Below are 23,061 nucleotides of genomic sequence, written 5' to 3' on the forward strand. Positions count from 1 at the left end.
GGTGGTTCACAGCAGGCATCACGTGGTAGAGGTCGTGGTGCTCACAACGATCGCTCTGACAATTCATCTAATTCTAATAACTGTTTCGATCAACGTGGAACATCGCAAGGACGATCTGCGCAGTACAATGTAGACGATTATTACGTCGATCAGGGAACTGACGACAGTAATTACTAGGACAGCCAAAGACAAGGAGAGGGAGTGGTATCAGTTCCGGTTGATCAGAGAGGTCCTTACGTCGCAGTTGCTACATCGGGCGTCGTTGAGCCTTTTCTGTTGGACACTGGTGCAGCGAAAAGTTCTATCATGTATTCGAAACTCCCTGGCGCACCTTTGTCTGGCTTAACAAATGTTTCCGTTGGATTTTCTGGCGCCCCTGTTAGCAATCCAGTTTCACGCCCTTTGCCCCTTACAATTGGGCCACGAGAGCTAGAAGCTCCGTTGATTTTGACCACTGGTTGTGGTGAAAATCTTTTGGGCCTGGATTTGCTTAAACGTTTGTACGCAACTTTGTACTGTTCTCCTGCGGGTGTAAAGCTTACGTTAGGAGAGAGGGTTGTCTCTCCCATGTACTTGTCTCTCGACAAGCTCCCACCGGAATTGAGTTCTCTTCCTGCGTCTTTGTGGGCGACGGGTCCAAATGACGTGGGCCTACTTGATATCTCCCCTTATGTTGTTCAGTTGAAAGCTAATGTGCGATTGCCACGTATTCCCCAGTATCGTATCTCTCTTGATGTTGAACGAGCTTTGTTGGCGATCATATATGATTTGATCGAAAAAGATGTCATTGAAGAGACTCGGGGAAACGTGTGCAATAGCCCTGTACTGCCTATTCTTAAACGCACAGATCCTACAAAACCGCCTGTTTATCGTTTTGTTATCGATTTACGGGAGGTGAATGAAATTGTGGTTCCTCAATTCCCTGTTGTGCCTGACATCACGGCGCTACTGACTCTGATTCCAGCTACTGCATCATGGTTTTCGGTGATTGATTTGAAAAATGCGTTTTTCAGCATCCCGATTGCTGAAGAGAGCAGGGACCTTTTCGGTTTCTCCCTCGGTGGACGTAGCTTCCGTTTTAAACGCGCTCCTCAGGGCTACTGTGAAAGTCCATCTATTTACAGTCAAGCCTTGAAGGGTCAACTGGATGCATTTAGGTTGCCGGTTGGTGCGGCCTTGATCCAATACGTCGACGACTTATTGGTGGCTGCTGATACTCAGGACATTTGCAAAATTGCTACTGTGTCGTTGCTGCAACATCTCTGTGAGTTAAATCATAAGGTGTCCCCTTCTAAACTCCAATATTGTTGTCAAGAAGTAACCTATCTAGGTCACTTATTGTCAAAGGAGGGAAGGAGATTGACCCGAGAGAGAATTGCAGCGATTGCGCGAATGGCTGTGCCAAAAACCCAAAGAGATGTGCGTGCCTTTCTAGGTATCACGTCGTACTGCAGGCAGTGGATTCCTAATTTTTCATTGCTAGCGAAACCATTGGTGGCTCTTACGTGCAAGGATGTTCCAACTCCTTTACCATGGACGGAAGAATGTCAGAAAAGTTTTTCTGAGTTACGTGATTCATTGTGTTCGGCTCCTGTGTTGGGTACCCCTGACTACAGCAAGCCGTTTACGCTATATGTTCACGAGAAGGAAGGTTGTGCTTTGAGTGTCTTAACGCAACCTTTTGGTGGTAAACAGCGTCCATGTGCATATTTTTCCTCGACCTTGGACCCAGTAGCTAGAGCATTGCCGAGTTGTTTACGAGCAACAGCGGCAGCTGCGGTCTCCATCCGACAATCAGCAGGATTGGTCGTGGATAATATGCTTACGGTGATGGTCCCGCATGCAGTCGATACTCTTTTGAATCGTACGAAAACTCAGCACTTGACGAGTGCGAGGTTGTCTGGGTACGAATTGACGTTATTGGCAAGCCATATTCAGATAAAACGTTGTAATGTCCTAAATCCGGCAACTTTATTACCAATTAGTGCAGAGTCAGATGAAGTAGCAGAACATGACTGCTACTTGAGGACTGAAGAGGAAACAAAAGGTCGAGTGGACCTTAAAAACACCCCATTGGAAGATCCGGATGGCACTCTGTATGTGGATGGGTCATGTTTTAAGTTGCCGAATGGCGATGTGACTACTGCTTATGCTGTTGTAACATTGAATACTGTTGTTGAGACTGCAAGATTGAATCAGAATTCTGCCCAAGCTGCGGAGCTGATTGCTCTTACTAGAGCGTGTGTGTTGGCGAAAGGGAAACGTGTGAATGTGTACACCGACAGCCAATACGCTTTTGGTGTAGCGCATAGTTTTGGACGATTGTGGCGAGAGAGAGGTTTCTTGACGTCGCACGGTACGAAGATACAGCATGGCCAGCTTGTGAATGATCTTTTGGATGCATTGACTTTGCCTACGCAAGTCGCGATTGTTAAATGTAGTGCGCATCGTAAAGTGACGGATGATGTTGGTCGTGGTAACGCGTTTGCGGATGAGATTGCTAAGGAGACTGCCCGGAACCTTAGCACTCGAATGTATGTGACAAGTTCGGTTAGGTGGCCTACAGAATCAAGCATGTGTGAAAACACCATTGAAAGCGTGAAAGAAATACAGAATGAGGCCACCGAGACTGAAAAGGAGAAGTGGAAAGAAAGTACGGGAAAGTTGGATGCGAGTGGTTGTTGGATTGATTTGTCGGATCAGAAAAGATGGTTGTTGCCTAATGCGTATGTGTTGGCCGTTGTGACAATGGCACATGGGTTAGCACATATTAGCGTGAAAGGCATCTGTAAATTGTTGTCGCCTGTGTGGAAGAATGATGGAATTACGAAATGTGCTGAACGTTTGGTGAAGAATTGTATGGTGTGTATGATGTACAATCCTGGCAAAGGAACCCCAACTCCTCCTGGCAGTTTTGCTCCCCCTTCGTATCCCTTTGAGGTGATTCAATTGGACTTCATCCATATGGAGCGATGCAATAACCTGAAATACGTTTTAGTTGTGGTTTGCGCATTCTCCCGATGGATCGAAGCCTATCCTCTCAAAGACAATACTGCTTTGTCTACTGAGAAAATCCTACTGAAGGAATATTTTCCTCGGTATGGAATGCCTAGATTCGTGTGGTCAGATAACGGAAGTGAGTTTGTTGGAAGTGTGATGAAGAGTGTGTGTAAGGGCCTTGGAATAAATCAAAAATTCCATAGCGCCAATCATCCCCAGTCAGCTGGATTGGTTGAAGGGTACAACGGCACCCTTAAACTAAAGCTAGCGAAGATTCAGGCTACGACTGGTCTTTCGTGGCCTGACACTTTGCCCTTAGCATTACTGTCAACTAGGGCGACTGCACACTCCCGAATAGGGCTTAGTCCCTATGAAATAGTGTTCGGCCGTCCTGCGAATGTGTGGGGGGTTCCTAGGCCAGGAATGTTTTCTGATCTTGAGTATCCAATGTTGATTGACTATTTACATGACTTGACTGCTAAACTGAGGTTAATTCACCAACAGGTTTACGACACACTGCCGACGCAGACGGAGGGTCCAGGCCACCAGCTCCAGCCTGGAGACTGGGTGGTGACACGGAACTTTTCACGCAAGAATAATCTGGACCCGAGGTTCACCGGACCTTACCAGGTGCTCCTGGCCACGAGGACTGCCGTTCGTCTTGAGGGGCGTAAAAATTGGGTGCATGCCACCCATACGAAGCGAGTCCCTATTCCTTTGCCGGCAGACCCGTGGGTAAGGAAAGGCATTGCGTCAACAGAAATAGAAACATTGCCGGCGTTTGTACCTTTCAGCGACGCACAGCCTGTTGGAGAGTCCTCAGCGCAGCAGAAAAACACTGTTGAACAATTGTCAGCAAAAGACTCAAGATCAGAGCAATCGACTGATCAGCAGGACGCTGTCTCTTCAACGGATCCTTTGTTCGACGAGCAGCCACGTCCCGGGAAACACCGATATTCTTTGCGATCTCGCACTAAGGACAAATAAAAATATTTTGTTTTGCTGAATTGACAACTGCATTATCCCCGTTTCCCGTGATCAGTTTTGAACATTCGTATCACTGTGATTTTTTATATATATATATATATATATATTGAGCTTCCTCCCTTGTATCTTTTTACTTCCACAGCCGAGAGACTTTGTGCTTGTATATACATATTGTGTACTGAAGGCCGTAGGGCCGCGCGCGTACTTCCTTCTGGATAGTAGGTCTTGACGCTAGGTTAAAGGCCGTCGGTTCCTGGGAACTCCTAGGGATTGACTATTGCTACACAGAACGAAGTGCGTCAAGAAACGTTGCGGACGGTCGTAGGGAATGGCATTCTCGAAGCTGAATGATTTGGAGGGAGCTCAAGTCCACAGATTCAAGCTGCAGCAACTCAGTCGTACCAAATGTTTTATATTCCAACTGTTTGTGTTATTTTTGACTGCTTCTGCATTATTGGCGGGTGGGGTGTACTACATGATGTCTTACTTCTTACCTGCTACACCTACTCCTACTCCTTACCCTAATCTTACCTCTACTGCTTCTCCCCATTCCTTTCACATGTTACCGGAACACGAGCAGGCTAGACGTGTAGAATTCCGCAACAATTCCTTTATTCAGCTCCTTCATCAGCATCAGTTAGTGGTTAACACTACTAATTGTTGGGTGTGTGGGTTGATGCCACATACTACGGATAAGGGAATTCCATATCTGGTGTTACCGTATAGTTCCCAAGGGTCAGCTCGAGCATTCCAAACAATGTTTCGAAGCGCACTGGGTTTCCACCCCATTCGAGAACCACGTTCCCCCTACTCTGGTCCTACCTCGTATCAGAAGCCTTTGTCGATAGCAATAGAGGATTTAGATAGTGATATCTATGATCCCTCGCTTATTCCCGAAGAAGAGGTACAGGCTTATAGGGTACTAAGTAGAGGTGAATATAGTGTGTTCACTAGCGAAAAGCAGCTTAAAAGCTCGCCTCCAATATGGGTCGTACCCCACACTGGTAATTTTTGTCTTATGGGTCGTGGCCGAAGATCGCAAGCCCGACTTGGAGCAAGTGCTTGCACTGAAAATTACATTTTGCCGATGTCCTCGTCCCCTGTGTTTCTGGCTGCCAAGGGTACATACTTTATTTGTTATGATCGTGCATATGCATGGTTGCCCGCTGACTTCATGGGCTCATGCTTCATTGCAAATCTGTTGCCCCCGACGTTCACTGTAGATGCCGATTATCATAAGACTAGAGTTGTGAGAGGCGTAATTAGCGAAGAGGATACTGCCGGTCAAGAGGCAGGAGACTTTTTCAAGGGTTTTCTCCCGTTTTGGGGACCTATGGTTAATAGTAGGAACCTGAGACAGTTGACTCGAGTGGTAGAATCGACAGCTAATATTACTGCCAGTGCCCTTGGTAATATCACCACAGAACTTCAGGCGGAAAGACTTATGACGTTACAAAACCGTATGGTTTTAGATGTCATCTTAGCAGATCGAGGTGGGGTATGTAAGGTGATCCATTCGAGCTGCTGCATTTTCATTCCAGATAATGCTCCTACTGTCTATCAAGCCATCTCGAGGTTGCATAAGATCTCCGAATCCATACACGTGGATGTAGGGGATTGGACGCTGCTAGGATGGTTTTGGGGCCTGATGTCGACTTGGGGTTGGAAAACTCTGATGATCATCGGAGTCGTTGTAGTGTTCCTGTTCACGTGTTGCCTTTGTGTGCAGTGTGGTCCTGCCTTATGTGGCCTCTGTGCTACAACGTGTATGAGACAACCACCTGTTACCAAGGGGACTCGGTTGGACAGAGCTATGCTACAGCAACATCTCGATGGTTTGATGAATATCGAATATGATTCCGACTAGTGCTTGCCTACATGAGGGCAAAAGGAGCGTCTGAGGTTCCGTGACAATTGTAAGTGGTGCTTTCGACTCGTACGAATATGGTCGAGTCTGGTATCTATGAACCGCAAACGACGAGTTTAGTAAGTGTGCGCAGTTTCGCTGTGCTAGCTTAAACCGTTCGTTTGTTATGTGGGTTTTTCATTTGTACCCATGGGGTCCATCTTAGATACAGCATCCATTTTGTCTCTTGCCCTCAAGTAGCCAGCGAACGGACGCTGTCCGCTTCGCGACCCTGGGATTCCCAAGATATCTGCGGAAGACACATGTTCTTTGTGAGTGTCTTTATGATGAGGGGGTTGCTACTGTAAGGCAGATGGCGCCGCTTGAGGCTCATCTTACCGCACGGACTTATTGTCTCAGCCGTGCATCTCATTAGGCACGTCCCTTTGATGCCTGTACCTCGTGTTTCCCGATACCTCCCCTTTTACACCCTTTCCGATCTCCCCACTGTCTCCGTCTTCCTCTACACCTGTCCTTGTCCCTATTTCGATCTGTTTTACTGCTGATTGGAATTTGCTAATGGTGGGAAGATGGGTTTTTACAGTTGGGAACCGCCAAATGTTTCCGCACTTATGTTCCGGACCTCATGTATTTCAAAGTGACCAAAGCGACCCCTCTGGGGGATAATTGTGGGAACCGGGTTGTAAACTTTTGTGTTCAATGTAACTCTATGGGTAAAAACTGTATAAAAGGAGCGATCCATAGAACCAATTTGAAGCAGTCTCCCCAAGTTGCACGCTGTGTACTTGTCGTGATCTCTGTGTTCCCTGCAGCAAATAAACCTTGAATCTTTGACGCCGAAGGAAGTGTCCCGTGTCTCTGTGACTTGTACGCCGGAGCAGGTTACCCACGAAGGTTTCAGGTGTTGTGCCCTGGCACCGCTGGGTCTTACAGAACCCAGTCCTTCAGGTGGGGGGTGTTGTAATGGGTTGTTTTGGTAGGGGTGGTGGGAGGTGTTGGTTTTCAGGTTGCTGTTTTTGCAAGGCGCTCTATTGTTGGACTTTATCATTGATGTGCTGGACTCTGCTCGGGGCTGGTTCCTCTTTCTCTTTCATGATGAGGGTAGAGGGTTGAGGTTGATGAGTTGGAATGTTAACGGACTGGGGAATAAGATTAAGCGTGGGGTAGTACTGCAGCTTCTGAAACGTCTACTACAGAAGACCCACTTGGTAGGGAATACATGTCATACCATGAACAGGGAAGGGGTATCGTCTAGTTGCCCAAGCTGGGTTCTCTTCTGGGTCCAGGGGTGTTGGAATCCTTATTAAGAACGCTTTCCCACTTGAGGTGGACTCCACGGTTCTTGACGATAGGGGACGCTATGCGGCTGTTTCGGGATGGTGGGAGGGCCACACGCTTTCCCTGGTCTCTGTTTATGTTCCTTCTGGCCTACAATCTACTACCTTTGCTGATTTGGGACGGCTTTTGCTCGATCGCCCTGGGGGATCTCTGATACTGGGTGGGGATTTTAACACTGTGGTTTCCGGTTTGCTCGATAGATACCCCCCTAGGGACCTAAGGGGGGCATTTGGTTGGCTGCCTGACTTCATCGACACTCTGGGCCTGGTGGACTGCTGGAGATTGCTTCACTCTGCTCAGCGGCAGTATACGTTTCACTCGGGCGCCCATGGTAGCCTCTCTAGGATTGATTATGTGTTGGTACCGGCTGCACAGGCGTTTTATATTAAGGAGATCAGGCATATAGCCCAGGGTATTTCCGATCACTCCCCGCTGTGGCTTCGGTTGGAATTAGCATTGGGTGCCGAGGGACGGGTAGCCCCGATTAACCCTTGGTATCGCTGCAATCCCAAGACCCGCAGTGAGCTTGTAAAGGCTTTGGATCACTATTTCCAGGAGAATGAAGGTTCGGTTTAAGACCGTCATTAGGGGTCAAGCTCTATCATTGATTGCTGTAGTCAAAAAGCAGAAAGAGGAAGATGTGGTAAAGATAGAGACTGAGATAGCTGACTTGGAACTAGCGCTAGACCAGGAGGTGACCCGTTCTAGATTGCATCTTCTGCAATTGAAGCAGCTGGAATATAAGACAATGGTGACGGAGGCTGCGGAGGCCCTTAGTCGGGAACAACAGGGGCATCTCGATGATGTCGGGGACAAGGCGGGCAAATTGATAGCATGGTTAGATAGAAAAGATAGAGCAAGTCGTGTGGTACCGGAGATTGTGACAGAGAGTGGAGCTATTATGACAGACCCACAAAAGATAGTGGCGTGTTTTGCTGATCATTTTCATACTGTGTACTCTTCCGTGTCTGATAGACCGGAGGAGGACTCGTGCTTATTGTTACGAGATATTGCCCTTCCGAGTCTCTCTGAGGAAGACAGGGAACTTATGGATTGTACAATCACTGCCGACGAGATAGCGTTAGCTATGCGTTCCCTACCTTCCGGTAAAGGGATGGGTCCCAATGGTCTGCCGATAGAATTGTACAAGCTCCGGCCTGACAAGATTGCTCCATATTTAAGGGACATGCTCCTAGAGTCCCGGGACCGTGGTTTTCTCCCCCGCGACCAGAGGTTAGAGACGATAGTTGTAATGCACAAGGAAGGGAAACCGAGGAAAAGTGTGCCTCATACAGACCGATTTCTCTGTTGAATGCCGAACCTAAAATTCTTGCCATGCTACTGGCTAATAGATTGATCAAAACCATTAGTGCCCTAATTCATCCGGTTCAGCGTTGAACCTTCGGCGTCTGCACGGGGTTCTCGCGAGGGCTGCGACGTTACGTGAGCCGGCCATTTTGGCGTCTTTGGATATTGTGGAATGGCCGTATTTGTGGGCGGTCCTGGCTAAATTTTGTTTTGGGTCAGATTTTATTGGCTGGGTGCGGCTTCTTTATGCGGACCCCCTCGCTCAGATTTTGGTTAACGGTCGCGTTTCGGCTCTGTTTTGTCTCGGTACCCGTCAGGGTTGCCCGCTCTCTCCCCTTTTGCTCCCATTGGCCCTGGAGCCCCTCGCTGCGTGGATCCATTGGGAGCCCTCCATGAAGGGTATTTACTGGTCTCTGGAGTACGAAGATCAAATATCCCTATATGCAGAGGACATTCTGCTTTACTTGACTTCCCCAGGAAGTCTCTGATAGTTTTGTGTGATGTTTTGACTTTCTTCAGTAAAAATTCGGGCCTGATTATCAACTGGGCTAAATCCTATCTTTACGTCCTCTGTGGTGATACTCCGGTTTTGCCGCGTAACTGTCCCATTCAGATAGCGCAAAAGGGGTTTAAATATCTTTGTATTTATGTTTTGATGGACCCCCTGGTTCGTTATGAACAAAACCTTCTCCCTCCCTTGAATCCGTTGAAACAAGATGATGTGGGCTGGCGGAAGCTTCCGCTTTCGTTGCTTGGGCGAGCGGCCCTTTTCAAGATGATGTCTCTTCCTTGTTTTTTGTACGCCCTTCAGAACACGCTTGGCATAGTTCATGCTAGTTACTTTCGGATAGTTGAGGGTCTACAGAGGAAACTGTTGTGGGATGGCAGACCTTGTAGTGCGATTGCCAAATTGACACTCCCGTGGTACAACGGGGTATTGCCCTTCCCGACATTAAAAGGTACTATAGGGCATCGCAGTTAGGGGCCATCAACCATGGTATGTATGGCCCGAGTTAAACCCTGGTTTCGCCATGGATAGGTGGTTACTTCCCGGGGGCAACTATTATAGGGCGCTATATTCTAAATCGGTGGTGAGGTCTTTGTCGGGGCCGACGAGGACGGCCATACGGGTCTGGCAGGATGCCACTAGTGCGTTAGGTTGGAAAGATCGTTTGACCTTGGCGACCCCGCTTTTCGGATCTGATAGGTTTGGTAAATTGTGGAACACTAAGGGGTTCAACAGGTGGGATCTTATTGGCATCAAAAAGGTGGGAGACCTCTGGGCCAAGGGACAGGTAAAGTCGTTTGCGGCCCTGCAGGTTGAGTTTGAATTGGGTGGGGCTGAGTATTTCCGTTATGCTCAGGTTCGTCATGCATTGACTTCAGTCTTCCCGGTTGGGGAGGAGATATCGGAATCTACCCCACTGGAGGACCGAGTGTTGGATGGTCATATGCCTGACAGCACCATCTCCCTGGTGTATAAAAAGTTGATTAACCATAGGGCAGACCTACTGTCGAAATTGCGAGATCAGTGGACCCGTGACGGCCTTGTGCTTGATGATGAGGACTGGCAATCGGCGATCTCCTCTCCCAAGGAGGTCGCGATTCCGGCACGACTCAGATTAGCTCAACTCAAAATATTGCACAGGGTATATGTCACGGGTCCCCGTCTGGTCCGAATGGGCTTTTCTGAAGAGGGTTTGTGCCAAGGGGGTTGTGGACAGTTAGGTACGTTTCTCCACATCATCTGGGAGTGTAGGGAAGTTGCTGTTTATTGGAGGAAGGTCCACGAGGTTATTCAGGAGGTCACGGTGTGGCTCTCTTGCCAGAAGCCAGGCGCTGCTTGCTAAATGTTTGGGAGCCCACCGACCATAATGTGGCTCAAACTCAATGGGTGACCCTAGGGGCTATGATCGCCAAACATAATATTGCACAGCTATGGGGATCCCAGAGGCCCCCTACCCTTGAGGTGTGGATGGAAAACATGGATTGGTGCATGTTTCGGGAAAAAACTGTAGACCTGGCTCGGGGTCGTCCCCGGAAGTTGCACAAAGTGAGGTGCACTGGAACCGGTATAGAGGTGACATATGTGTACCACCAGTGACGCCTGTCCTTGATGTCCCTCTTTCCCCCTGACCCCGCAATAATTCTTGATTGCTTTAAGGTCTTTGATACTCCATCTTCTCCTCCCCCCCTCCCCAGTCAATGTGTTGATCATTCTATTGTCTATATAATGATGTTCCGCCTTTGCGCAGTCTATGCACTTCATGTATTTTGTTGTCGCCTTGCTTGTTTTTTCTAATAAAAAGAAATATTAAAAATTAAAAAATTAAAAAAATTAAAAAAATATATTGGTGATTAGCATTTTCACGTGGCACTGCCTCCCGCAAAGACTACATGTAAGAAGCATCCAGGACACACTCGCACCTCAGGGGTTCCAGCAGTCCACAAAATGGCCCCAGTGTTCACAGTGACATCTTTGCTTCCATCCGCTGTCGGGTTTATTTTTCCCACTTTAACCATCCGGAAATCCTCTTCCTGGGAGATCTGCACATTCAGGATCTCATAGGCCACCGGGCCATCTCCGTTTTCATCAAAAAATATTTCATCGCCGGTCCGAGTCTTAAAGTGCACATTTTTGAGGTAGTGAAGAATCTGGAGGTAGAGAAATCATACACGGTCACAATTATACCTAATATCATGCACTGCTGTACACAGGTTCTCTTGCAGTGTACTGACCCCCTTACTATATTCTATGTCAACAGTATTAATCTACATTTTCATTTGTATTACTGTACCTCTAAAGATTATCTTTCCAGCATGACAATTTCTATAAATACCCAACCCACCAGTATACATCAGAATGTGTTCATACTCCCATCACCACACACCAGAGTGCTTTGTTTCACTAAGGTTGCTGGGGTCATGCATGTGCTGAAATTCACCAGTACTGTGCCCCCTTGAAGACCGGTATCTTCCCCCACCTTGGTTTGGCCAAGAGCTCCCATAATCTAAACCTTTTTAACATTTTCAGCTACAGAAGTGAATACATTATTTTTTCCACTAGCCAGGGAATTTTTAACATTTCACATCTTTCACATAATCCTCCACCCCCCACCACTCACATTATTTTCGCACCACACATAGCCTATCTTCATAAGAACAAGTGCTCCCACGTAGTCCGTAGGTAGTAGCACACCCCGCCCGTAGAGGGATGGCAAGAGCCCCATGACACTATGGGAATCATAGTGTGTGAGGGGTATTTTAAAAACACATAGTGCTTTTCCTGTCAACCACAAGGATCAGTAACACTCACTGTACCTATATTTTCACTATATATGACTGAACCTGCTAGAAAGTATTAGGTACCCGGAGACTGACCACCATACAACATTGGGTAGTGGGGGAATGGTGTTATCCTATGCCTACACTGTTTAATATGGCTGTTATTGAGCACTTTAAACACATGGGGGCATATTAGAAAGAACCTTGTTAAAATGATGGCCATTAGATTTCCAATACAAGCCGAGGATAGATGTGCAAGACATCTAACCTGGGCTTCTATTTGAATTCTGTGAAGCATGTTAGCAAGGCCTTTATCGCTGTTTTAGCGGCAGTTTCCTGCCGCTAAAACTGCAATCATTTTAACGAGATCTTGCTAATATGCCCCATGGTGTCTTGTCGGTGAGCTCCTAAGAGTGTTTTCACCCCCATAGGAATTTTCCTACAGTTCTGATTTGAAGATTTACATTGGGAAAATGAAGGGATTCACCAGATGCTGGTTCATTTGGATCCAATGGGGGTGGTGGTGTTGGTTGGGGTTTTGATTGTTTAGTATTTATATGTTTGCACGTTATATCACAGAGGGCATATCCAATTTGATTGAGTAGACATGATCATACAGCACATCTGCTCATATATACATGTATCACACTATCACATATTTATTCCCCCCAGTCATGAAGCAAGGGGGACTATTAATGAAATTCCTTACATGAACGGCAGGGGATTCTCCAACCCCCAGAAGGGATGTCAGGTGCTGTCCTTTTTGACCAGACATGCCATACAAGTAGCCTTTTTACAGGAAACTCATTATGCCCCACTGCCCACACATCTATTTGCTCAACATGGGAGGACAATAGCTTCTTTGACAATTGTAGTACTTATTCCTGGGGAGTGTGTATTCTGATCCATAAATCACTTCCTTTACAAGCCCGGGAGGTAGTGGCCGAAGAAGAGGGGTAATGCCTTTTGGTGCCGGGCATGATGGGGGCAGACCTGCTGCTTTTGGTTAATGTATATGCCCCAAATGTAGACACTGGCAAATGTTTCCCTAGCATAGCCAAACACATCACATTATTAAATATTGAGAATATACTAATGGGGGTGATTTAAATCTCACCCTGGACCCAACGACAAGCATGACAGACATATTTCAGACCACCAAACCAAGGGGTCGATTAGGATCGCGGACGGACTTGCGTCCGTCTGCGACCCCAGAGCAGGAGGGAACCTCCGCATGGCAAGCGGAGATCCCTCCTGTGCAATTAGGATGTGACCGCCAGGGTGGCGGTCACATCCTCTATTTTTAACATTGCAGCGGGTGCAGCTTCAAGCTGCACCCGCGGCAATGTTAAAAATGCATGCATTGCATTTGCATGCAGAAAGAGGCAGGCACCGCGCGGTGCCTGCCGCTTTCTGCATGCAAATGCAGGGGGGTACCATAGGTACCCCCCATGTGCACCCCCCACCCCCCCTTCACCTAGGGGGCCCGCAACGGGCCCCCGCAGTGAAGATCCGTATGCTTTTCCACGGCGGAAAACCCGCCGCGGAAAAGCACTTTTTAAAGCCCATCCTGATATGGCGGACGGTGTCTGAGAGACACCGTCACCATATCAGAGCTTTTCCACCGCGGTTGTAAGCCGACCGCGGCGGAAAAGCTGCTGACGGAAACCAGGACCCACCAGCCATTCTAATGTGGCGGTGGGTCCTTGGTCAGTCCGCTGCGGTTTTTCCGCATCCTCGGGGCCGGCGGTGGCTTCCGCCGGCCCCGAGGATGCGGAAAAACAGCAATCATAATCGGCCCCTAAATGTGGTCCAATCACTCATATCTCTGCAGTATTTTTTTCTTAAAGATCCATGGAGGGTCCGTCATCCTGCAGATCGGGAATACTCTTTCTTTTCTGCCCTACACAGCTCATAGTCACAAATAGATCATTGGTATCTTTCTCCCCCCCTCCTATTAGCACAGTTGATCACCATCTGCACACATTATCCGATCATTTGCCTGTTTTTATGGCACTAACAATTCCCAATGTGGCACCCCCCCCCAATGTTTGCCTGCGGTTCACCTCAGAAGTGTTACTAGGTATTTCCAAGCGAGGTCAGAGAAGAAGTGATTGAATATTTCCAGTTAAACACTGGAACAGTGAAGCATCAGTCCACTCTCTGGTAAGCTTTCAAAGTCTATATTAGGGGGTGTGTATTGCTAAGCAGCCGGGGGTGAAGTGATCCATACGTAGTGAACTTGAGTTGGTGGAAGGGAAACTCCGGGAGATTGACAGGCATGCTCGAAAAACAAATTCCCACCGGCAATTCATGAATGTGTGATGCTGCTGACGGAATTTCAAGAAGTAGTGGCGTGGGAGGTGAATTGTATTGGCACGTATGGCTAGTAGAGGTATTTGTGGAAGCTCTCAAGGAAGTATCTCTCCTCCCCACCACGTGGGAGGATATAGTTGCACTCTTACTTAAAGCCATTACACCATTGCTCATCTTATAGACCCCTATCACTATTGAACCAAGATTACAAGATTTTAGCCAAGCTTCTTACTTCCCATTTAACTATATTGATGGTGAGCGACCCGAGCAGCAACTGGCCAGGTTATTTCGCCTCAAGTATCAGTCCTCCTATGTTATATAACTGGAGCTCCTTTAAACAACTGGAGCTAGAGGATGGGACAGTGCTCATGCAGTGGGAAGATATTGCCACAGCATTTCTCTCTTAATGCGCCCACCTCTATATCTCATGCAACCCCCCTAGTGGGGGAGGCCCTTGCAAAATATCTTGAGGAGGTGGCAATGGTTTGGATCGACGATGAGCATTGGCCATTTCTAGTGGTCGAAATCTCGCAAGCTATTGATGATCTAGCTGGAAGCCAAGCCCCTGGTTCGGATTGGCTGACAGGGAATTTCTACAAGGCCTACAAGACTCTATTAGCTCCCCGGCTAGTAGAGGTGTTTGTGGAAGCTCTCAAGGAAGTATCTCTCCTCCCCACCACGTGGGAGGATATAGTTGCACTCTTACTTAAAGCTATTACACCATTGCTCATCTCATAGACCCCTATCACTATTGAACCAAGATTACAATATTTTATCCAAGCTTCTTACTACCCATTTATCTATATTGGTGGGCATGATAGTATTCCCATTCCAATCCAGATTTGTCCCCAATAGGTCCACTTCAGTAATTCTTCACACAATGTTTGCGGTTCTTAACTAGCTGGAGGCCACAGTCCCAGCTGCGGTGATTTTATTAGACGCTAAAAAAGCGTTTGATTCACTGGAATGGTCTTTTCCACAGGCCATATTATAGAAGCTGGGGATCCCAAATGGCATCTTCGGCCTAGTGCACCTGCCTCATACTGGCCTGTGGCTGACCTACAAGTAAAGGTACACTATCCGCGCAATCTCGACTCGCACAGGGAACTCGGCAAGGATGTCCATTATCACCCCTAATATTTATTATCGCTATGGATCCTCTTGCATGGCATTTTATGGAGTGGCACCTACAACGCGGACTTTGGTTTCACCAAGGGCCACTGCTTGCCTCTTTCTATGCGGATGACGTAATTGTCAGGGATCTGATGTCTAAACATACCCCTCTACTCTGGGAGGTGGAATGATTAGGATTCTTGGGGCATGCCTTTAACTGGAGCAAGTCAGAGATCTTCCCACGTGTACAGTCGACCACTCACTTCACTATGACTTCCTGCTACAGTGGCGCACTGAACTCCCAGATATCTGGGTAGTTTCCTACACATAAGTGCTCCGGAGGTGATTCGGTTCAACTATGGCCAGGCGATAGATAAACTCATGACACAAGTTGACCGGTGGATTACGCTTCCACTCTCCATAGCAGGCAAGATTGCCATCATTAAAATGGTGGTCCTTCCCTGTTTTTAATAACTATTTCTTAATATACCGATCACCCTTAAAACTACATTTTTTGATACGTTGAGTGGACTGCTTATTCGGCCAGTACGGGCCAGTAAGGAACTGCGTATAGGATGGAGCACATTAACTATGCCATATTAATGCGGGGGTCCCAGATTTCTATCTTTATAATTCAATAGCCCAAATAATTGTTACATATTATTGGTACCATTCGGAAGTCCGATTGCAGTATTTGAAACCTGGGAGCTCGAGGCACGCCCACACCCGCTCTATGCTATTATATAAACCAAGTGCTGGGATTGAACCACATTTCAAAGATATCTACAGGCTGGATTTCTATACTCACTGCATATACCACTGACAGATAATGCCTGGCTATCCTCAGCGCTGGAAAAGCTAACTAAACAAACATTGGCCTAATATGGGATACAGACCATAGGTGAATTTTTAGGAATGAAACATTGCATACAGTGAACAACCTAATAACATGCAGCATATATGGATAAATTCATATTACACAGAATGCGTAGGAGGCTCTCAGCTATCACTCAGGAACCAGCTCACGTTCATAATCACAGCGACAGATGAGGCCTATCTTGTTTCACGACTCTACCATTTGGCTCTAACACTCAGACCACGGGTGGGTGCGAAAGTGCAAGCGGCCTGGGAAAAAGATCTTGGATTTTCTATACCCGACCAAACATAGTTATATTGCTGTGAGCAGATGTGCTATGTTTCAAATAATCACCAGCATAAAATGCTACACTTTACATATATTTACATAGAGCATACACAACACAGTAGCTATTAGCCAAGATAGATCCAACCAAAACACACACCTGTCCCAGATGTGCCATGGAACAGGCAGATTCTAAGGCCAGGAACTGTGGCCCTATATGGGCGTACTGGGGGGAGGTCTTCCACTATTTATCCATGATGTTTGATCAGACGTTAAAACCCACACCGCTGATGGTCTTGTTGGGCTACGTCAAGCCTGTACAATCAGGGGCGAGTCAACTCGATGCCATTGCCTTGCTTATTGCCAAAAGACAGGTTTACTGCACTGGGGGGAACACAGGTCCCACTGGTAAGAGCCTGGATTTGTGACCTAATGTACTGTAACACCACTAGCAAAGTTAATACCACACTACAGCCCCTTACGTCCAAAGAGCATAGGGCAGCCACTGAGGGACTAATTCATTACACATTCTAAAGAATTTAAATGAGTTGGATGTGTAAATTAGCTTGTATCATTCCTTGAACTATTATTGGTCTTTGACAGGAAGTAGGGATCGAAATGGCGTTGTCATTGGTGCTGGAGGTTTGGGCAGTTAGCTGGTCAGAGGGATATTTGATTATCTACGCAGGCTGTAAGTCATTAAATCTTTAGAAATTATGTAATGACAGGACCTCTATGGAACTTCTGGTTACCCACTGGCCTATTCTTAATGAGTGACTATACGAGAGATATGTGACAATAACGAACTGGGTTAAATGAGGAAGCTGTGCCATGTTTCTTCGAGAAATGCTCTGTATTGATTTCTTTGTCTCTTTCTTGTATTGTTTTTTACCCTTTGTTTCTAATATTGTGAGACAATCTGTGTTTCGATAATTTAATGTTTATCACATCGCTATAAAAAAGTTTAAGAAATAAAAGTTTTCAAGCATATTTAAATAACGCAAAGTACTTCATGTTAACACATGTTCTTTGGTACTACATAAAAGTAGAATGGACAAGAAACAACAGTCTGAATTACGGAATCTGTTACTAGTTACTAGCAAAACGGTGGGTCCCTTATTAGAAAGAGACACGCAGCTAGGACCTCATTAATGGTAGACCTAGCTCTACTTCAAGGATTTTTACCCCAAAGACACCAAAATCTTATTAAGAGATTTGGATATCAAGACTAATAGTAAAAGTGTAGGATTACGTAAGACTGGGAAATAATATTTTCCAAGCCAACAAATATTGCATATTTGGTAGCACATGGTCATTGAGATAAAAAAACAGACTGCCCAGAGGGATGCATTAAAATGGAGAAAAAGTATCAAAACCTAACTTGGAGAAAGGTTCAAACAGAGCATATTCAGTTTAATGGGTCAAGAGGGGATAGGAGTATGATGGAAAAATACTCAAATGTAGACAATTAGGAACATCAAGTAAATTAGTTGAACTCTAAAATAAGTCAAATTTGTGATGGACCACCATTGTTTCACCTCTGTTGGTAAAGTGATAATTTAAATGATAATAGCCATTGAAGAGGGGTAACTTTAATTCAATTCAATGTTCTTTCACTTTTAATGTGAGCAAGCTGGATGGTGAACAGTGGGTCACCCAAGTGTAGGTGGCAACCATGACATCTTTGGGTGAGGTGTATGCTAATTGAGGTGGCAGCAGGAATAGCCACTGCCTGCTCAGAAGGTGAGTACAGCCGTTAGATGTGCTGGGGTAACTCATAAGGAACAATACAAATATTGAGACACAAAAATATTGTGCTCTAAATATTGGTAACAAAAATATTGCTACAACATGCTCACAATTAAAACAACAAAACTATCTCAAATATAAATATACAAAATACAAAAATATTGGCTATCATATTGTACAGTACAAAATATTTGGTTGTTACATAAGGAAGGATGTAATCATATCATTTTTATAAATATGGTAAGACAAAAATAATGAAAAAAATAATGCTGAAAAATATTCTAATTGATAAAAGTAAATGTAATGGTGTAATTTAACATTGTGTAAAAACATGTCAACTTAATAAAAGTGCATTTTCAAATTAAACAATCAATCTATAAACTATAGCACATGTCTTATACTTTAAAGTATTGTTATGGAAAACATACATACATTTAAAAAATATCTGCATTGTATACATGTAATTGCAATATCTTCTGTAATTACATTTTACATTTGATTGTACTAATAATTAAAAAAATCAATATCCGAAGTGTGAAAAATATATATTTAATATTAAATGCATAACTAAATGAAACAAAGAAACATTTTAAAAACCTTTACAAACATAAAGTATTAAATATTTAAAAATAACTTTTTAGACAGCAACACTTTTTGAATTAGCATACTACCTTGAATCTTACAAAGACACAAACATGTAAAAATATTGAACACAAATATTTATTAAAATGATATGGTTTTTCTTGCGTTTTAAATAATATACTTAGAAATTATATTGTGTACATTGATCCAACCCCATGAACATTGATTATATTACATTTTAACTCCAGGCCCACAAACATTTTGGAAAGTGTATATATTTGGATTTGGGTGAAACAGAATTTACTATTTTAACTTCAGTCCCTTAAATATTGGAGAAAGCCAATATATTTAGGGATAGGGGTCAAATTAACTATTCTAGCACAGATAAACATATTGGAAAGTGAATGTTTTTTGAGTGGTAGTCAGGAAGGGATTTGCTATTCTAACCCCAGTCCCACAAATATTGGAGAAAAAGCATATATTGGGGAGGGGAGGTCGCTAAATCAACTATTTGAACTCCATCCGGGTAAGAAATAGAAAAATTGCATATATTGGGGGGGGGGGGCAAATGGAGATAGCTGTACTATTCAAATTCTAATTGTATACAGCTCTGGAGCCTTTAGATGATACTTACACTCAAAGACACCCTAGAACTAATTGAGTACATTTGCAGATTCACACAAATACAAGCAAACTCCCACATATCTGTTGTAGCATTTCTACGGCAGATGTGTGGTCTAGTAACTGAGCTGCTGACTTTGGAACCGCTTGACATGCAAATTCCAGTCCTGATTCCAACACTCACCTGGTCCCAACCCAAGACACAACACTGGAGCCGATTCTGGACCTCCTATCGCTCTCAGGGTCTAGCCCGTTCAAGGAACGGAAAGTCCTAGAGCAAAGCAGGCCCTTGGGGGAGAGGAATTGGGATAAAATAAAAAAAGAGAGACTTGCAGTATTGAATTTGCTCTGTGGCTGTGCGACACTGTGTAACAGGATCTGTCACTTCTGAGACCTTCTTCATTTGTGAGGTAGATGTGCCTGTAACCAGAACCTCTGTTTTTGCAATACCTCAATGCACTGTAAATTACAAGAGGTGGCAGTTACCATCAGTGAACTAACAAGCCTCAACAAACAACGAGCATGCATTAACTTCAATGACACAAATTACAGGATTCATCTGTAGCTCATCATGAGAGTAGAATAACCAGAAACGCAGCTGAAGTGAGTCACTCCTTGGAATACACTTGAAACACAGATTGGAAGTATTGGCACTCCCAGGGATACACACGTAACACAGCTTGGAGTTACTTGCACTCCTAAGGATAGAATCGAAGGAAATTTTAGAGTTACTTGCACTCCTAAGGATGCACTTGGAACACATGGTGGTGTACAAAATACTACAAATTTTTAATAAGCAAATTTGTCTCAACAATAAGAAAATGCCATAGACAAAAATGTGGGAAAAAGACAACATCTGCACTACAGCATCACTACCACAGATATTTCATGGTCCTTTGGAAGGAAGGAGCCCTGCCAAAGTATTACTAGCCGAGGGCTAGGGGGGTAGATTATTTGTTTTTTTTATTATTGGTATAATGGGCAGCGGTCATGGAAACTATATCAAAAAAATGTTTGCCCGTAAAATATTAACACTTCTCATAAAGGACCTGCAAACTTTGGAAGTTCCTCCCTCCCTCATCTTCAAAATTTGCCCCAAGGCACCGCCGGTTTCCAAAAAGTTGTTGGGTAATATTTTCCACCTTCTGGCAGAAGTCACGGTGGTGGTACTCATCTGGGTCACATGGCTTTCTGGCAATCAAACACTGAAGTCAATTCCACATAGATCTTGCCACAACCAGGTACCTCAACTCCATCCACGGGACTAGAAATGTCTATGGATTTAAGAATGCCATATTTATTGCAGTCTTCTCGTACATCCTCCACTATCTCTTCATACTCATCATTGTCTATCAGATCTTTGGGTAGCACAATGTTAATGAGGCATAGTACCTCAGTAGGTTGACCACCTATTTGCACCTGTGAGCTCATCAAGCCTGGAATCTGCAGAGTTACCAGTATTTGGTTTATCGTACTTACAGTAGCATTTTCAACACCAACACTTGCTCTTTGGACCAGAAGCTTCTTATCACCAGCTGCATGCCATTTAGTGCAGCTATCACCTGATCTGTGATGTTAATATCAACGTACTCACAGAAGGCATGACCCTTTGACAACCCAGTAGCACTGTCACCAAGTTAAAGTCTTTCAGATGCCCAAAAGAAGAGAGAAGCTCCTTGAAGAGGTCATCATTCATATAGTTGCATAAACCGCTATTAGACAGCTTGTGTGCAGAGTCGGTAACCACAGTAAATACCACACCTGGTACGTATACCACGTGAAACCTTCAAGGCTCATATGGGTGTTAAATAAATCCATCATGGCTTCCTCAGTGATTCCGAAGGGGATATTTCCAATGTAGATATATGTGCAAAGCAACAACCTAGGCAATCAAAATTTATGTAAACTTATTTGATAGAGAATAATGAACAAATAGCTACAACTAACTAAAAAGACATCATATTTTATTTTTTCATAGTAAAAACAGTAAACATTTCATTCGCATAATACACAGTTTAAAAGAATCACAAAGTTATTGTTAAGTTAAAAAATAATTAAACAGTAAGCAACATTTTCATTATCAACAATAGATGAGTGGCAAGGTTATGTGACATAAGTTATGTTATGTTATGTTATGTCACATAACCTTGCCACTCATCTATTGTTGATAATGAAAATGTTGCTTACTGTTTAATTATTTTTTAACTTAACAATAACTTTGTGATTCTTTTAAACTGTGTATTATGCGAATGAAATGTTTACTGTTTTTACTATGAAAAAATAAAATATGATGTCTTTTTAGTTAGTTGTAGCTATTTGTTCATTATTCTCTATCAAATAAGTTTACATAAATTTTGATTGCCTAGGTTGTTGCTTTGCACATATATTGTTTTCCCTGACCTAGGAATTATATAATTCATACTTTTCAGGGGGTCCTTGTTAAATATACACAAGGTATTTCCAATGTAGAGTCGGTGGGCATGCCGGGTCATCTGACTGCCGACGATGGGCACAGGAGTAGGAGTCAAGGCCAGTCCATCTGGGGTCATAATCAGAAGGAGAGCTGTTGCTGAAATCTGACCCGAGGTTTGCATGGTTTTATACTGCATTGGTGTGATGCGTTCAAAACCAGGAGGTGGGACATCCCAGTGCTGCGGATCTTCATTTTCTTCTCATGCCTGGGGGACCTACTGTAAAGTCTATGGTCCCAGGAGCCACTACCCTTGTCTCTGCCATGCCTATCCCTACTGCGGATATAACACTTTCGATCACAGCTCCTAGAGTGACTATGACTTTGTTTCCTGTGATGGTTCCTTTGTCATGGTCTTGTTTGTTTTCGTTCAGTTGCTGCTCAAACTACTCTAATTTGGCGATGTTGGCAGGGAGATGTTGGTGACCACGTTGCTGGGGCTTAAATTGGATCCCTCCCACCATAGCCAAAGGTGGGGGAACAAGGTTGATGCATATATCAAAGACTCTGAAGTGCTTTCTCTTGGCACTACTGTTAAACACTGAAACACAGGACTAAATACTATGGGGCACATACATCAACCTATTTAGGAAGTGCAAACGGTGCGAATCAGTAAATTCGGCCGTTTGCGATTCCTAAATAGGTTTTTGGGATGCATCAAACATTTTTGGGAAAATCGCTATTTTTAGCAAATTCCAAAAATGCGATTGCTTTTAAGGAATCGCAAATTTGCGATTCCTTAAAAGCAATGCATGATTGCTTTCAAAATTGCGATTTCGCAATTAGGGAGTGCAAATTACCACGAGGGTGAACCTTGTGGTAATTTGCGAAAAACTATTAAAATGCTCAAATTAGCATTTTAAACACTGTCATGTTACAGACGCACATGTCCTTAGGACATGTGTTTGTGAAACATGCACTTTAAAATACATTTCAGGGGTGCAGGGGGGGTCCTTTGGACCCCCCCTCACCCATGGAATGCATTAACATTTTGCGAATCGCTAATTGAAATTCGCAAAATGTCAATGCCTTCCTATTGATTCCTATGGGCCTTTTGGAAATGGAGGAAAAGTCTATAGTCTTTGAAGGTGGAGATACTTGTACCTGTTTTACTACTGTAGGTGGTTTAGTGCATGTCAACCTGATCTCGAGTACTTAACCTAGTTCTTGAACTTTTATTAAGTTTGAAGATCTCAAAGCCTTGAAATAGGGAGACGTGGGGGGGTCAGCAGTAGCTGGGCAGAAGGGAGCAAAGAGGAAGACATTGAGGGAGCTGGTGCCACA

General features: G+C 44.6%; 1 protein-coding gene and 1 pseudogene across 1 annotated transcript in view; both read right to left on the minus strand.

Moving 5' to 3' along the window:
• LOC147693318 (vomeronasal type-2 receptor 26-like) overlaps positions 1–23,061 on the minus strand; it is a 119,355-nt gene that overhangs the window by 33,491 nt on the left and 62,803 nt on the right. The window contains exon 4 of the mRNA XM_086935926.1: positions 10,928–11,155. Within this exon, the coding sequence (XP_086792052.1) occupies positions 10,928–11,155 (228 nt within the window). The remainder of the gene's footprint in view (positions 1–10,927; positions 11,156–23,061) is intronic.
• LOC147693319 (splicing factor U2AF 65 kDa subunit pseudogene) lies at positions 20,487–22,241 on the minus strand (annotated as a pseudogene).

The sequence above is a fragment of the Lissotriton vulgaris genome, chromosome 8, assembly GCF_964263255.1.
Source record: "Lissotriton vulgaris chromosome 8, aLisVul1.2, whole genome shotgun sequence".
NCBI classification, from domain to species: Eukaryota; Metazoa; Chordata; class Amphibia; order Caudata; family Salamandridae; genus Lissotriton; species Lissotriton vulgaris.